This window comes from Rana temporaria, chromosome 3 (genome assembly GCF_905171775.1).
Source record: "Rana temporaria chromosome 3, aRanTem1.1, whole genome shotgun sequence".
NCBI classification, from domain to species: domain Eukaryota; kingdom Metazoa; phylum Chordata; class Amphibia; order Anura; family Ranidae; genus Rana; species Rana temporaria.
The window spans coordinates 474,983,511-475,001,334 of record NC_053491.1 but is presented as its reverse complement, the minus strand read 5'-3'; the positions used below and the strand labels follow the sequence as shown (position 1 = coordinate 475,001,334).

At 46.9% G+C, this 17,824-nt stretch overlaps 1 protein-coding gene across 1 annotated transcript; it reads left to right on the top strand.

Moving 5' to 3' along the window:
* The first annotated feature begins 2,442 nt into the window (after positions 1–2,442).
* On the top strand, positions 2,443–3,036 carry LOC120930699 (olfactory receptor 1468-like). The gene has a single exon (XM_040341873.1). It carries the CDS (start codon positions 2,443–2,445, stop codon positions 3,034–3,036), a length of 594 nt encoding a protein of 197 aa, XP_040197807.1.
* The last annotated feature ends 14,788 nt before the right edge of the window (positions 3,037–17,824 follow it).

Genomic DNA, 17,824 nt, shown 5'->3' with positions numbered 1-17,824 from the left:
GGGGGGTTGTTGACAATCATGAGGGCTGGAGAAGGAGATAAATATAAACAGAGAGCCCTTCTCGAAGGGTCTTTGCCTTCCTGGCTTGGCCTGGAGAGGATGCCGGTATAAGAGCTCTTTTCATAGCCTCCCAGGTCTACTGCCTAGAGAGGGTGAGAGGAGTACAAAGACCCTTTACCGCCCAGACCTGTTGCCTGTGAAGGAAACTAGGCATAAGACCGATGTTCAAGTCGAACTCAAGTTTGACGCGAACATCCGGTATTCGTCGAACAGCGGACATTATGTGGTGTTCGTGGCAAATTCAAAAGCAGTGGAACACCGTTTAAAAGTCTATGGGAGATTAACATGAAAAATCAAAAGTGCTCATTTTAACCACATAAGGACCGCCTCCTGCACATATACATCAGCAGAATGGCACGGCTGGGCACAAGCACGTACAGTACCTGTACGTCCTCTTTAAGTGCCCAGCCGTGGACCCGTGGACCCGATCGCCGCCGGAGTCCCGCGATTGGTCCCCGGAGCTGAAGAACGGGGAGAGCTGTGTGTAAACAAAAAAAATCGCTGTTCACCGCCATTAGTAGTAAAAAAAAAAAAATATTAATAAAAATGCAATAAAACTATCCCCTATTTTGTAAACGCTATAAATTTTGCTCAAACCAATCGATAAACGCTTATTGCGATTTTTTTACCAAAAATATGTACAAGAATACGTATCGGCCTAAACTGAGAAAAAAAATGTTATATATTTTTTGGGGGTATTTATTATAGCAAAAAGTAAAAAATATAGCACAAAAAATAAAAACCGCAGAGGTGATCAAATACCACCAAAAGAAAGCTCTATTTGTGGGGGAAAAAGGACGCCAATTTTGTTTGGGAGCCACATCGCACGAACGCGCAATTTTCAGTTAAAGCGACGCAGTGCCAAATCGCAAAAAACTGGCCAGGTCCTTTACCTGCGTAATGGTCCGGGTCTTAATTGGTTAAAGGCTTAACCAATGCATGGTATTGTCATAAAAAGAGTTTGGGGATCTGGGTCTTGCCCCAGAGGACATGTATCAATGCATTTGTTTTTTAAATGGCTGTTTTCTGGAACAGTGATTTTAATAATGCTTAAAGCGAAACAATATAATTGAAATATTCCTTACAATTTTGTGCCTGGGGGGTGTCTTTAGTATGCTAGTAAAGTGGCACATTTTTCCCGTGTTTAGAACAGTCCCACAGCAAAGTGACGTTTCTAAAAGGAAAAAAAGTCATTTAAAACTGATCAGGGCTGTAATGAATTGTCGGGTCTCAGCAATACAGATGAAACTAATTGAAAAAAATGGCATGGCAATTTTTTTTTTAATGACATAGGGTTCCCCCTCAAAATCCATACCAGACCATAAAGGTCTGGTATGGATTTTAAGGGGAACCTTGCGCCAAAATAAAAAAATGGCGTACCAGACCATTATCCGAGCATGCATCCTGGCAGGCCACAGGAAAAGAGTGGGGGACGAGAAAGCGTACCCCTCCTGAACCGTATCAGGCCACATGCGCTCAACATGGGGAGGATGCTTTGGGGGTCTGACCTCAAAGCACCTTGTCCCCATGTTGATGGGGACAGGGGCCTCATCCCAACAACCCTTGTCCGGTGGTTGTGGGGGTCTGCTGGAAGGGGGCTTATCAGAATCTGGAAGCCCCCTTTAACAAAGGGACCCCCAGATCCCACCTCTACCAGCCTTTGAGAAGGACTGGACATATTTCCAGGCAGAGGAAAATCATTGCTGCTATGTGTTTAAGCAAAGGTTGGCAGAGTTGATTTTAGCCATGCGGTCCCCACTGGTGGGTTGGTGAGGTTATTGGGGTAATAGACAGATGCTTAAGATAAAGGCTGGGAGAGCCTGTCAAACCCAAAGGCTCATTAGGGGGTCTTCAGTATAGTACAAAAGCTCAGCCAATCAGCCAAAACTCAGCTGGATAGTAACATATTGATGAAGGATCCTAACAAAATCGAATGGATAAATGTCAGACTTAATGTTGTTTTTGTTTTGCCATACAAAGTAGATTTTCTTATGCTTGCAACCTAAATTATTATGCATTTTTATATTCTCTTACTAGGTGGGCTATCGCAATAATATCACCTATATTGTACTAACAGGTTTCCCAAATATAAAAAGCATAAACATTCTATTTTTCTTGGTGCTGTGTTTCATATATTGTGTTACTATTTCTGGAAATCTCTTCATTGTGATTTTATATCATCTGAGTAAAACACTTCAGTCTCCCATGTACTTCTTCATCACCCAACTATCATTGCTTGATATAATTCTGTCTACAGATATTCTTCCCAACTTTCTTTATATCATCTTATATGATGGATGTACCATGTCTTTTGCTGGATGCATCATCCAGTTCTCCTTTTTTGTAGCTGCTGAGGCCTCAGAGTTTTTTCTACTGGCTGTGATGTCCTATGACCGGTATTTGGCCATCTGTAAGCCCCTGCATTACAACTCTATAATGAACCAATCAATTTGCATTAAATCAGTGATTATCATTTGGTTATTAAGTTTTAAAATTACATTGGTTGATTTCATATCTTTGTGCAGTTTATATTACTGTGGACCAAACATCATTCATCACTTCTTCTGTGACTATGAACCCATACTTGAGCTTTCCTGCTCCGATACTTCATGGCTCCATATTCAGACCTATGTATTAGGTTTCATCTGTGTCGTAGCACCTTTCATATTAATTGTTATATCTTATATATATATTGTTTTAGCCATCCTCAAAATTAAATCAATTACAGGAAGACAAAAAGCCTTTACCACCTGCAGCTCTCACTTGACCGTAGTGTGCATGTTTTACGGGACGCTAATCGCTGTGTATTTGTTTCCAACAAAAGGACAACTGGATATTCTGAACAAGATCCTCTCCCTCTTTTATACTGTAATGACTCCATTGCTTAATCCCATCATATACACATTCAGGAACAAGGACTTTAAAAAAGCTATTGATAAAATAAACCCATTTTTTAAAATAAAAATGCAATTGTAAAAAAAGTAAATATTTAAGAAAATCTGTGTATAAGCATATTCTTGATGTCAGAAGAATACTATGGCCCGGATTCACAGACACTGGCGCACATTTATGCCGACGCAGCGCAGAGAGGCAAGCACAAAATTCACAAAGCACTTCCTCCCAAAAATGTGCTGGGTTTCCTAGGCGTAAGCCGGCGTAGGTGGAAGTGGGTGTGAGCCATGCAAATGAGGCATGACCCCATGCAAATTATGGGGCGAGCGCCAGACAGATACGTATAACGAACGGCGCATGCGCCGTCCCGTGGGCGCATCTCAGTGCGCATGCTCACAATCACGTTGGAACAACTGCCTAAGATACACCGGATCACTGCCTACGGCGTGAACGTAACCTACGCCTAGTCATATTCACGTCCAACATAAACTACGTAAAATACGTGTGCTTGCGTTTCCTGGTGCAGCCCTTTGCATGGATGCTGCTGAGTTACACCTCCTTTATGGGGAATAACTTTACGCCGTACGTACAACTTACGCACACCAGTCGTAGCCTGCGTCGGGTGCAAGTACGATCGTGAATCGGCGTATCTCCCTCATTTGCATATTTGAATGGAAAATCTATGGGAGCGCCACATGCGTCCAGCGTAAATATGCGCCCACCCTATGCCGGCGTAGGCAAGTTACGTCAGTGGAATTAAGCCTGTTTTTAGGCGTATCTTAGTTTTGTGTGCACGGCGCAAAGATACGACGGCGCATATTTTTCACTTACGTGGCGTATCTCGAGCTACGTCGGCGCACGTGCTTTGTTTTTTTTTTTTTGTTTTTTCAAAATATTTTATTGAGTTTACAGAATATACAAGGAATAAAGAAAAGCAGAGACACATTATCCAATCCACTGGCAATTAACAACATTACAATGGTGGACATTGCTATCTTATAAAGACAGGTAATTTAGAGCATGTTAAAAATGCGAGAATGTCAGCTGTTTTATTTTTTTTCCATAAAGTTTTTTATTGAGTCAAATTGCAATGTACAAAAAGAAGAAAAGTGACATAGTATGTGTTACATAACTGGGAGTGACAAAGTTACAAACATGTACGCTGCATGACACAATATTACATAACTACCAACGAGCTGTCCATACCCGAACTAGGGTACATGTAATGCAATGAAGCGACAAAGGGCGGAGGATCTTAGTTCCACTTTTCCCCTCCCCCCAATCTCACCCCCAACACTGGTACGCAGGGGGAGAATGAAGCATAGTACCGTTCAAGGTCATTCTAGCGTGGAATAGTGTGTCGCAACAAATCCGCGGTCACTCAGATGAAAGGAGAGAGGAAAGAAGAGAGAGAAGAGAAGGAGAGAGGGAGAGAGAGAGAGAGGGAGGAGGAACGATAGAGAAAGGAAAGGAGAAAGAGTACCACAGGGGGAGAGGGAAACGAGATGAAGGAAAGGGGGATGAGAGAGCATGTGGGAAGAGGGGAGAAGAGGGGAAAAAAAAAAAAGGGGGGGGGGGGGAAGAAAGAGGGGAGGGTCCGGGGAAAGGGGGGAGTAGAGAGGGGGGCAGGGAAGAACGTTCAAGCGTAATAAGAAGGGAAAGAGAGGGGGGACACGAGTGGATCCGCTCCCGACGCCCCCCCGAGGCCCCCCCATAATGAATGGAGGAGCAATCTCCACCTCAGGTAGTTCAAGAGGCCCACTGATGGTAACGGTCTGTGGTCAGAAAGTGGTTCCAACAGGCCCAAGTGAAGGAGAATTTGTGGATTCTGTCCTGTGAAACATAAATCAGCTCTTCCATTTCTTTTATTGAGGAGACTTGTGTAAGCCACTCTCTCACGGTGGGAGCGGTGGTGGAGCGCCAGTGTCTGGGGATACAAAGTCTAGCAGCGTTGACCATGTGCATGGCCAGGGATTTGAAGTAATCTTTTTTAGAAAGTGACGTGTGGTGGAGAAGATACTGAGACGGGGTATAGTCTAATGTATAGGTCGTCACATGTGAGATGAGATCGTGGACCCCCTTCCAAAAGGGTTGGAGGGCCTCACAGTCCCACCACACATGCAGCATAGTTCCCACCTCCTTGCCGCATCTCCAGCAGGTGTCGGGAGTGGTAGGGGAAAATTTGTGCAGGAGTGACGGGGTCCTGTACCATTTAGTGATAATTTTATAGCTATTCTCCTGGATGGCCACGTTCAAAGAGCCCTTGTGGGCGTATTCACAAATGGTGTGCCAATCTTCTCCTGTCAGTTCTGTTTGAAGATCTCTATTCCACGATGCCTGTGACGGGATAGGGACACGTGAGGGGCCATTTACAAGAAGGGAATACAAGAGCGAAATCAGATGTCTTTGTGGTTTTCTGCGATGGCACAGAGATTCAAAGGGCGTAAGTTGCCGCGACCAAAGTGATTGGTCAGCAGTGGACGTTAGGAAGTGTCGGACCTGTCTGTAGGTCCAAAATGATAGGGAGGCCGTCTTTGAGATAGATTGTACCGCCTCAAAGGACAAAAGCCTTCCAGCGGAGTAGAACTGAAGTGCCAACACGTCCTCAAAGGGCCATTCCTGGCTTAAAAAATCAGTCGACAAGCCTGGTTGGAAGTCCGGGTTACCCCGCAAGGATGTGAGGGGATTCGGGTGGGGAGATGGATGGCCCAGCGCCGAGGCCTTTTGGAATGCAAGAAGCGAGGGGTAAATAAGCGGGTGAGCTAATAAAGAGTGAGGCCAGTTCTTAGAGGGCAGCCACGGCAACAAGTGAAGGGGTCTTTGTGAAAAACTCATCTCAAGGAGGACCCAGAGTTTCTTGGAGGAGTGGATATTCCAATCCGCAATCCTCGTGAGATGGCAAGCCTCGTAATATTTCCGAAGGTCTGGAAGGCCGATGCCACCTCCGGATTTGGGTAAAGTAAGCCTGGAGAATTTTATGCGGGGCTGAGAGCCCCTCCAGAGGAAGGTGGAGCAAGCTCTCCTAAAGGATGTAAAGAAACCCGGGGGTAGGGAGATGGGCACCGACTGCATTAGGTAGAGCAAGCGAGGCAGGACTATCATTTTAGCCAGCGCCGACCTGCCAAACCAAGATACATTCAAGCCCATCCAATCCTTAAAACTTTTCTGCGCCTGTTGGAGGGCAGGATGGAAGTTTTTGGCATATAGATGAGCCAAGTTAGAGGGGATTCGGATGCCCAGGTAAGTTAGTGAGTCTTGCGTCCACTTAAAAGGGAAGGAATCCTGGCAATGCGTCACCTCCTGGGGGGGGGAGGGAGACATTCAACGCCTGAGACTTCCAATGGTTAATTTTTAGGTTCGAAAGGGTACCAAAGTGATCAAGATCCTTGAGGAGGTTGGGCAGGGAGATCCTGGGGAGTCGCAAGGAAAGGAGGACGTCGTCCGCAAAGGCGGCGACTTTGTATTCTCTACCTCCTACACTAAGTCCAGGGATGTCCGGGTTATCTCTTAACCTGTTAAGGAGGGGTTCCAGAGAGAGAATGTAGATCAAGGGGGATAGAGGGCATCCCTGGCGGGTGCCGTTGCTGATGGGGAAGGCGTCCGACAGGTGGCCATTGACTCTAACCGCAGCCGTGGGACTAGCATACAGGGCAAGGATATGAGACAGCATGCGGGCGCCCAGACCCAGGGCCGTAAGTACCTCCCGCATGTAGTCCCAGGCCACTCTGTCGAACGCCTTCTCAGCGTCTAGTGAGATGAAGAAGCCTTGTGTTTTGGAGGTCGTAAGCCAGTGATGCAAATTCAGGGTGCGGATGGTGTTGTCCCTGGCTTCACGGCCAGGGACAAAACCTACTTGGTCCCGGGAGATAAGTCTGGGAACTAAAGGGGCCAGTCTGTTAGCGAGAACTTTAGCATATATTTTGATATCCACATTTAAAAGTGATATCGGACGGTAATTAGCCACCGAGGAAGGGTCCTTACCCTCCTTAGGGATCACAGCGATGTGAGCCGCCAACATAGTGTCGGGTTTATTTTGGGGATCAGCGAGGGCATTGAATATTGCCAGAAGTCTCGCGGCCAGTATTTCGTTGAAGGACTTATAATATTGGAGGGAAAAGCCGTCGGGACCCGGGGCCTTCCCTGCCTTCATTTGTTTGATTGCCTGATCTACTTCCGACGCAAGAATGGGGCCATCTAAATCTAAGGATTGCTGAGGGGAAATTGGCTTGGGGCTATATTGTGCAAGAAATGTCTTGATTTGTCTAGACCGCAAATCGGCTTTGGACTGGGAAGGGTCAAGGGGGTGGAGATTGTACAGTCTAGAGTAGAAAGTCTCAAATTCCTTGGCGATGGTCAGCTGTTTTATAACTGTTTTATAACCAGAGGTCGGTTTTCCTTAAAAAGGTGTAGATAGAGATAGATAAAGATAGAGAAGGAGAAATAGAGAGAGGGTAGAGGAGGAGAAGAGGTCATTGCGTGTAGTTGTAGCAATGCAGCTAAGTCAATATCACATTTTACAAGATATATATGTATCTAGCTAGACAGTGATAGGGTAATGCGGGAGGGGGGGGGGAAAGGGAGGGGAGGTCATATGATTAAGCTATTAACCCTTGGGTAGGGGGTTTAGACGTGGGGTCGGGGTCCAGGAAGACAAAAGAGCCGGAAGACAAGGCATTTTGTTCTGAAGTAGATAGGTAGTGCGTAATGAAAGCCGTCCATCTTTGTTCAAACTTGACTTTGGAGTGTGAGGGGGTAGAGAACATGTCCAAGTTTTCCTTGAGTAACAGCGATTTCAACTCCTTTATCACGATTGAGATGGAGGGTGGGGATGAGGCGATCCAATGTCGGAGGATAGTCCTGCGGGCTGTGAGCAGGGCTAGAAGTATCCAGTGTCTGGTGCTTTGGGGCAGCTGGATGTAGGTGGAGGAGTAAGGTTCCGTGTGAGGAGGGCATCCAAAAAGTAAAAGCGTTGGCTCCAACATAAGGCAGAATTGTGTTACTGTGGTTACAAAGCGAATGACTGAGGACCAGAAAATGACAATTGGTGGACAGTTCCAAAGTCTATGGAGTAAGGTCGGTTTGTTTGTCAAGCACCATGGACAAGCAGGGCCTATTTCAGGCGATTTTGACGTGGAAAAAGGGTAATATGCCCTGTGCATGATCTTGAATTGTGTCTCTCTCCAAGATTCGCATTGAATGACAGACCTAGTGAGATTGTGACCACGTATAATATCATCTATTTTCAGCATACCTGGCAGGTCTTTGATCCAGGAGGACATGGACGTATTTTGCAGAGGGGTTGAGAGTTTAGCAAGCAGGGGAGCGTAGATAGCCGAAATTGAGTAATTCTTACTCTTAACAAGGACATCAATGAACGAAGTTTGGAGACGTACAGCCTTTTTTGGGCAGACCTTGGTGACATAATCTACATATTGCATGTATGGGAAATAATGGTTTTGGGGAAGGTGGAACTCAAGCGATAATTGAGAGAATGACTTGATAGTACCTGTTACATCTTGAAATAGGGAGTGGATCCCCACCAACCCCTTGTCTTTCCATTTAGCGAAGGGTTCGTACTGAAGACTGGGTGTAAACATAGGATTACCACATATTGGGAGGTGATTAGAAAATAAAGGGGATAAGCCCAGTTTCTTTCTGGTTTCCCGCCAGGCCACCAAAGTGTCTTTAAAAAGTAAATTGTGTTTGATCATCGCTGGTAATTTCTGGAGTGAGCTATGAAGCACAGCTGCCAGATCATAAGGCTTAACCAGTGAGGATTCCAGATTGAAATTAGAGTATTTTGACAAACCCAGTATCCAATCAAACCCAACTCTCAGTAGGCAAGCTAAGTTATACATCCTTATATTGGGTAGGCCCAGGCCCCCCTCACCCTTAGGGAGAAATAGTTTGGTCATGGCTATCCGCGGCCTTGCTTTTTTCCAAATAAATTTAGTTATTGCTTTATTTATTAGTTGTACATCTTTATGTTTCAACAATAAGGGTAGCGTTTGTAGGGGGTAAAGTAGACGAGCAAAGCTGACCATTTTAAATAGTGCGCATCTCCCAAAGAGCGAGAGAGGTAGGTCCCCCCAAGTTTCAAGTTCACCTACTATTCTGTCAATCAAAGGAGGGTAGTTCAGTGTGTAGAGAGAGGACGGTATTCTACCAATCTTCAAGCCGAGGTATGTAATATGAGTGTCAGCTGTTCTAAGAGAGGAAGGAGGGAGAGTGTGTTGGAGGGGAGCAATGCCTAGCAAGAGGATCTCGCTCTTTGAAAAATTAATTTTGAGTCCCGAGCATTTTCGGAAGTCTTCAAAAATATGTTGTATGGCTGGGATGTCTGTGGAGGGGGATGAGGAAAATATTAGTATGTCGTCTGCAAATAGAGCCACTCTCAATACACACATCAACCAAAAAAAAAAAAAAAAAAAGAAGAAAAAGAAAAGGGAAGGAAAAAAAAAAAAAAAAAAAAATTCCCCCTTCTTCTTCCCCCCCTACTCCATATTTCTGGAGCTCCATAACCAAAAATAACTGTATATATATTTATATTTATATTTAAACAAGGGGGCGAGAGAAACCCCCCCCCCCTCCACTCATCCCCAAATACCCCCCCCCGCCCAAAAAAAAAAGAAGAGAAAAGATTCCTCCATCCTCCTCTTAATCCTGTGCAATTTGTGTCTCGTGTCTCAATTTCCTTAAATTTCTTAAGTTTCTCTGCTTATTGCCTATATCCTGTATCCTTTTGTGAATATGTGCCATTCAGTGAAGGGGTCGGGCGAAAAAATCAGGAGAGAGGAAAAAAACAAACCCTTCCCTCCTCTCCCCTCAAGACTAGGGGGGCAGGGGGGGAGGGGGGGGAGGGAGCCAATCCACACAGAGGAAAAAAAAAAAAAAAAAAAAGGCACAGGGGACCCCCCTCCTAAACGTCCTGATCCTCTTCAGGGTCCTTCAGGGTCCTTCCCTCTTCCGCCTCTCCTCTACTTCTGCTTGGCCCTATCTTCTTAACTTCGATAGCTGTTGTAGCCAATCTGGAACTTCTATTGGTTCTATTCCCATCTTTTCAAACAAACCGGGAAGCTCCTCATGCTGCTGCAGGAGAAAAGACTCTGCTCCCTTTCTTACTGTCACAGATATTGGATACCCCCATCTATAGTTCCCACCGACCCCCTTTACTTTGTCCAGCAGTGGGCGCAACATTGCCCTTCTTTGTAGCGTAGCCCTCGATAAGTCCGGGAGAATTTTAATTTGTGCCCCTTCCAGCACCACCTTCCCCGCCTCCCATGCAACTCTACTGACCATCTCTTTATGGGAATACCTATGGAAGCATCCAATTATATCCCTCGGTCTGTCCAGGTTCGTTGAACGGGGGCCCAATGCTCTATGCAACCTTTCAAATTCAAACCCCTGGGGGGGAGGTGAGCCCACCAATTGATTACATATCTCATTTATAGTCATCTGCAGGTCCTCTTTTTCCACTGTTTCGGGAACCCCTCTGAACCTTAAATTCCTACGTCTGCTACGGTCTTCCATTTCTTCCAGCCTAAGCTGGATATAATCTACTTGGGACCTTTTAACACTGTATGTCTGCTCTATTGCAGTGACCCGTGCATCCAAATTTGTCAACAGTAATTCATCTCTCTCCAACTTATCTGCTATCTGCTGGACTTCTCCTCGTATCACCTCCGCCTCCTTACGGTGGGACTCCTCCATGCGGTGCACCAATGCTTCCATATCTGCTTTGGTAGGAAGGGCTTGTAACATAGCTTTTAATATACTCAATTCAGTCTCCTGCGGGGGCTGTGGGAACTGTACCTGAGACATTTCTATTCCCTTCCGCTCCTGATCTCTCCCCTCTCCAGCTTCCTTTCCTCCTGTACCCAGCATATCCGTCCCTGCTGACACCGTCGGGAAGGAAGAGAGAGTAATTGTCGGCGTCGGCGTCTCCCCAAGCGTCACACTACCATGTGACCCGGTCTCACGGTGTTTACTTGCAGCTGATCTTGTCAGGGGAAAGTACCGCTGTATCTCCGGCTGGGACGGGTAAGTCTGTTTTGCCTTTTTGGACGTCCCGGGTGGTCCCGAGGGTCCAGACAGCCGTGCCTGCAGTGGTTCTTTCCGCGGCTCCTTTCCCGGTGAGTTGACAGCTTTCCTCTCGTCAACTTTTTCTCTCCTCATCCCCCGTATCCTTCCGTTGCAGTTCAGCTATTTGTTGCAGTCTCCTCCGCAGTACTATACTGTTGCTGCTACGGGTTCATGTCCGGGAGTTTCTCATAAGAGGGTTCAATTACTCATCCGCTCTCGGTCGGGTGGGAGTACATGGCGTGGTGTGTGGAGCGGAGCCTGTCTGATCCTACTCCACCATCTTCCGGTCACACCCCCCGTACCGTTATTGCTTTATTTATTAGTTGTACATCTTTATGTTTCAACAATAAGGGTAGCGTTTGTAGGGGGTAAAGTAGACGAGCAAAGCTGACCATTTTAAATAGTGCGCATCTCCCAAAGAGCGAGAGAGGTAGGTCCCCCCAAGTTTCAAGTTCACCTACTATTCTGTCAATCAAAGGAGGGTAGTTCAGTGTGTAGAGAGAGGACGGTATTCTACCAATCTTCAAGCCGAGGTATGTAATATGAGTGTCAGCTGTTCTAAGAGAGGAAGGAGGGAGAGTGTGTTGGAGGGGAGCAATGCCTAGCGAGAGGATCTCGCTCTTTGAAAAATTAATTTTGAGTCCCGAGCATTTTCGGAAGTCTTCAAAAATATGTTGTATGGCTGGGATGTCTGTGGAGGGGGATGAGGAAAATATTAGTATGTTGTCTGCAAATAGAGCCACTCTCAAGTCCTCCTGCCCTATGGGCAGGCCGTGTAGAAGAGGGGATGAAGAGAGGAGGCGTGAGAGGGGCTCTATAGCGAGGTTAAAAAGTAGGGGTGATAGAGGGCAGCCCTGTCTCGTCCCCCTATGTAGGCGAAAAGGGGAGGATTGTATATCTGCCGCAGTGATCGTGGCAGAGGGGGCTGAATACATACTCTGTATGAAGGAATAGAACGACCCATTTAGACCAATGCGTTGCATGACCAGAGAAAGCCACTTGAAACTTACGTTGTCAAAAGCTTTCTCGGCGTCGAGGGTGACTATTACCGTATTGTTAGATGGATGTGTCTTTGCATATTCGAGGGCCATCATGACTTTGCGAATGTTGGCTGCTGCAGATCTTCCTTTTGTGAATCCCGATTGGGCGCTGTGTATAAGGGATGGCATTATATCTCCTAATCTGGTGGCTACTATCTTAGACATTAATTTGGAGTCAACATTTAGCAGGGATATGGGGCGAAAGGATCCTGGATCTAGTGGGTCTTTTCCTTTTTTTGCAATGAGTTTAATATTGGCTAGGTGGCCTGTGGGAAGATAAGGGCCTCCTACCAATATGTGGTTATAAACCGAGTGGAGGGCAGGTATGAGGTCTGGGCCTAACAATTTGTAAAATTCGGATGTGTACCCGTCCGGGCCGGGTGCCTTTCCATTGGAAAGACCCCCTATAGCGCGTTTTATTTCTTCAGAAGTAATGGGCTCATTTAATTGTTCTAGATGACTTGGGTCTATCAGTGGGAGTTTGGTGTCCTTTAACAAGGTTTCTGCTAGATTCATATCTATTTGTTCTGCACTGTATAGTTTGCTGTAGAAATTTTTTAGTGTTCTATTGATATCCTCAGGTGTTGTGGACAGGGAGCCGTCGGGGTTCCTTAACTTGTCGATGTGTGTCGGTGTGTAGGGGCTTTTAGTGAGTCTGGCAAGGAGTTTCCCAGCTTTGTTCCCAAATTTGTGGAAAAGTAATTGTGTCGCCGATTGTTTTGTCCGTTCTACCTTTTCTGCCCAACTATCAAATTGTTCTTTGGCTGCCAACCATGTCTTAAGATTGTCGTCTGTGCGACAATCATTCAGGGTCTGTTGCGCCTTACGTAGTTGGTTGCTAGCTTCTATGTATTGCTTTTGTGCATTTTTTTTGTACCCTGCTGCGTACGATATGATCCTACCCCTTAGATATGATTTTCCCGCCTCCCAAAATAAATTTGGGTTGTCTAAATGTTGGATATTGTCCTGTGAGTATTCCTCCCACGCCGAGCTAAGCATTGCCTTAAGGTCGTCATTGTGAGCCAAAAAAGCTGGAAATCTCCACTTTATGACAGACGAAGCCGGTCTACAGAAGTTAAGCGAGATCGAAATCGGAGAATGGTCAGAGATCGCTAGATCATGTATGGCCGTATCATATATGCGTGGTAGGAGCGTTTGCGTGCACAAGAAATAATCTAACCTGGCAAAGGATTTATGTACCAGCGAGAAAAATGTAAAACCCGTATCTATAGGGTGTTGCATTTTCCATGTGTCAGTCAAATTTAATGCCTGGGCCATGCGACAAAAAGGGGTGGGGCGAAGCGAGTGCGATGCTCGAGATCTGAGTCTAGGTTGAGATCTGTCCTCCTGGTCATTTAGCGTTGAGTTGAAGTCCCCCCCACTAGGTGGGGAATAGAGTCATATGGGTGTAGCTGAGGAGTCAGTTTTGTGAAATAGTCCTGGTCTGGAGAGTTGGGGGCATAAATGTTAGAGATCCGTAGGTCACCCGATGGGAATTTAAGATGTATGGAAGTACGTCTCCCGTCAGATTCGTTGGTAGCAGAAATTAATTCATATACCAAGTCCTTGTGTATTAAAATGAGCGTGCCTGCCTTACGTTTGACCGATGCCGATCCTATCACTTCCCCATCCCATAATTTTTTCATTCGAAAGAAATCTTTGCCCTCTAGGTGGGTCTCCTGTAGTAGAGCAACATCTACTTTTAGTCTTTTAAGGTGTCTGAGAATTTTCATGCGTTTTATCGGTGACCTAAGCCCCTTGACATTCCAGGATACTATTTGCAAATGGGTCATGTGAAATATATAGAGGGGTTAAAGGTGTGTGAATTTGTATAGCTCTTACCCGGTCTCTGTAAGATGGCTTCAGATAGGGGTGCTACAACGTACCTTCGGTTCTTGAGCTTGCATTGGTAGGACCATCCTCTCATAGGAAAAAGAAAAGTGTCAAGAGAGACAGAAAGGGAAAGATAGGAGAAATTAACATCAAAATAACCACAAATCATATTATTGACTTCGCTTTTTTCCGTATGTAATCCCCACACCGGATGTACCGCCACACCGCTAGTAGAGAAGACAATTGTCCCAACAAAGCCTCATTGGGAGGGACTGGTATATTTACCGTTATTCGTCCCTAGGTCAAATAAAACTTGGCGGCGGTTGCGGGCGACCCTGCGGTGGGAGTACATAGTGACTGCTCGTTAGGAGAATGCTATACAAAGTTATAACAACCAAACAGTTGTCTCATTAGCAGCCATATTGGCCGGGCCTCTTTATAAACAGGGCAAGCAATCGTGGAAAGATGGACTGCGTTAGTAAGCTAGTGAAACGATAAAACAATAAAGTCAACAGAACCAAAACCAGCAATGATATTAACATTACCCACTGTGGAGGTGTATAATCTCCACACCACTTCGTATAAACTGAGACTCCCTTGACATACACCTATGGGTGGTGGTGCACAATGATGCAGCCCTATAGCTCTAATGGCTACGGCTCCTGGGGAAAGTGCACCGTATCAAGGGGGTTGAAAGGTGTCACTGGGATCAAGGCAGGGGTAGATAATCATCAACCAGATTCCTGATGTTCGGATGGCTGTGTTTGTTTGAGGCGTTTCGGAGGTTCTTTGCGCGGGCTCCTCTGATCTCTAGGGCCTTGTTTCACTCGATCTGCATATGTAGCTGTGGGTTCACGCTCGGTAGATAAAGAGTGAAGAAATGCTCTGGCTTTCTCTGCGGACTGGAATGTGTGCTGTTTTCCATCTGGTGCTTGTAGGCGCAGAACAGCTGGGTATGCTAGCGTGAAGCGGACTCCGTTCTTATAAAGTTCAGCACAAATAGACTGTTTGCGTGACACTTCCGCCGAATAATCAGCAAATAATAAACATTTTTGGCCCTCAAACTCTATCGAGCGGGATTTACGGAAGGCCTGCAGCAGGTCTGTGCGGTCAGCGTAGTTTAAGTATCTGGCAATAACAGGCCTGGGGCGGGTGTGATCCTCAGACTGGGCGCCGATGCGATGCGCTCTCTCCACAACACACCTGTGGTTGAGGCCTAGAATCTGCGGTATGGCCGCCGAGCAGATGTCCATTAAAGAACTCTGTTTGTGGGATTCAGGAAGGGCAAATTATTTCTCCTGGAGCGATTCTCGAGGTCCTCCATGCGATCATGGAGGTGCTGCTGGTCTTGTGTGAATCGTTCCAGGACGGTCTCCATGGAGTGTTGGTCTTCTTCTATTGAGGACACCCTGTGTTCCACCATTTCCAGCCTCGCAGAGTGTTCTCCTATCTCCTTCCGGAGCTGCTGTATGCCCTCTGCGACCGCCCTGTCGACCGCCGCTGTGATGGTAGGTGAGAGCAGCGCCGCCACCGCTTTAGCGATTCGTTCGTGCATGCTGGCTTGGTCAGATATAGCAGGGAGTGAAGTGTCCATCCCCTCGGGGTGGAATCCGCTGTCCGGCAGGTTGCCGAGTGAGCTTGGCTGCTGATTACCTTGCAGTGAAGGAGCGCCACGTGCGTTCTCTGCAGCGGCCATGTTGCCCAGGGCCGTGTTCTCCACGGCTGGTTCAGTTGTGCCCGAGCCCCGTGTCGCTCGGGCTTGTGTGAGGTATCGTTCCATCCACTGAAGCCCGTGGAGTGAACAGGGATGCAGGTCACCGCAATCCGGGGCTATGTTGGGGTTTTGTATGCTGATTATCCGAGCGGTGGGTGCGGAGCCTCCGGAGCTTGCTTCCCCTACATATGGCGCCGGAACCAGAAGTCTCACGTGCTTTGTGAATCCGGGCCATAGGTGGTATGCATTGAATCCTATGGCTAAAGGTATAAATTGTGGGGGGCGTGGCTTGGCACCTTCTTACCAAGGTCATAACTCACCTATCACCGCCTACATAGCTCCCAAAACGCCTCGATGGGTAGGGGCAGACCTAAGGATCACTCTAAGTCCGTTGGCGATCGATCACAAAGAGATCTCAGCCAGTTTGTGACTCGGTCTTCTGCGGCCTTCCTGAGCCAGGTCATGGCGGCTCCTCCATCTCTGGCCCCCATCTCCGGCCCGCTCTGAGCCAGCAGACGCCATGCAGGTAAACTCCAGGGGCCGCTCAGCCTCCCTCACTGACCTCGGGCCTCCCTCCAGTAGTCCCCATAGCCCCCACCACCTCTCTCAGGCTTCCCTGTGCTCTGGGGATGGATGAGATATGGAGTCACAACTGCGCTCCATGCATGCTTACATGAAGTCTCTGCCCACTAAAAATTACTTTGAGCATTATGTCTCCCGCATAGAGAAGGCATACAGAACAGAGGTTAATGAGCTCAAGAGGGATTTGGGGACTCGTATGGCGGACGTGGAAAATACCTCTGACAGCATTTTCAACACACTGCAGTCCCATGAAGAGACTCTTAATTCTCACACTGTCCTGATACAGCAGCTCATGTATCATCAAGATGATATCGAGAACCAAAATCGCAGGAATAATATCAAAATCCGCGGTATCCCTGAAAAGGTTGAACGCAAGGACCTATCCGGGGCGGTTACTGCCATCTTTAACCAACTTCTCCAGCAGCCTAAAGATACCCCCAATTAATTTGGACAGAGTGCACAGGACCTCTGGAGAAATCCGGATCCCTCCTTCACCCGTGACATGATCTGCACTTCTACAAAGTGAAAGTAGCGATTATGAGGGCCGCCAGTACACAGGATTCCATTTGGCTGAATGACTTTCCTGTTATGTTGCTCCCAGATCTCTCACGCCAAACACTAGCTATGAGGCACGCTCTTAAACTGCTTACATCTATCCTTCAGGAGAGGAATATTAAGAATCAATTGAGGTTCCCTTTCCAGCTGAGGGTCCAACATGAGGGGAAGACAGCCCTCTTTCGCACCATTGGGGACTTGCCGCGGTTCCTGGGCACGCTGGAGTTACCTCAGGTTTCCTTACCGGATTTGCCCCTTCCGTCCTTCGGGTCTTTTTTTCCACCCGCAATGGCAAAAAGCTGGCAAGGGCAAACGCCCCAGAGCTTCACCCCAGGGGCCGCCAGATGACCGACTCCCCTGTGGTTTCTACCATTTGCCCATTACTACCCTCACATAGGGTCGATTTTCTTTGTTATAGCGCAGGACTTGCACCCCTCACCACCCGAGATGTGAAGAGACAGACATACATGGATGTCCTGGTGATTCCCACACTACCAGGGACTGAGATAGAGAGACTTATCTATTTTTGTTCTCGGGTTACATCCTTTTGTTTTGTTTTTTCCCATCCATATCACCTGCCCTGTGGGACCTCTTAGGTTCCATTATGTGACCTATTGGTATATGTGGTGGGGGTGCTTGCCTTTTCTGGGTGGCTGTGCTTGAACTGTTCTTAGTTATGCAAAATGTTTTGTTGATGGTGTGATTTAGTCTAGTATTAGTTAGTATACCTCTATAGACACTTTTTGTGCCTACTACGTCCCCCCCCCCCAGGACCGATAGTGCTTATGCAAGCACTGTACCCTTTTTGTTCTAGTCTATTTTATAGCTTAGAATTGTTATGTTTTTCATCTCATGCCTCAATACTGCCACCTAGTGGCTTGTTGCTTCTCCTTCCCTCTCTGTTTCTTCTGATGGCTCCCTTTTTCTACGGTACTAACATTCAACTCCCCCTCTTTCTGGAGCTGATACTCACTTGTCTTTCCTGCTCTTGCTAATTTTTTCTCCTGCACGCTGTCTCCCTTCCCCTTCTCACTTCTTTTTCCTCCTTCTTTGCTTCCTCCTGGAC

What these genes read in the sequence shown, in the direction of transcription:
- LOC120930699 (XM_040341873.1), top strand. Translation starts at nt 2,443, where the DNA reads ATGTCCTATGACCGGTATTTGGCCATCTGTAAGCCCCTGCATTACAAC.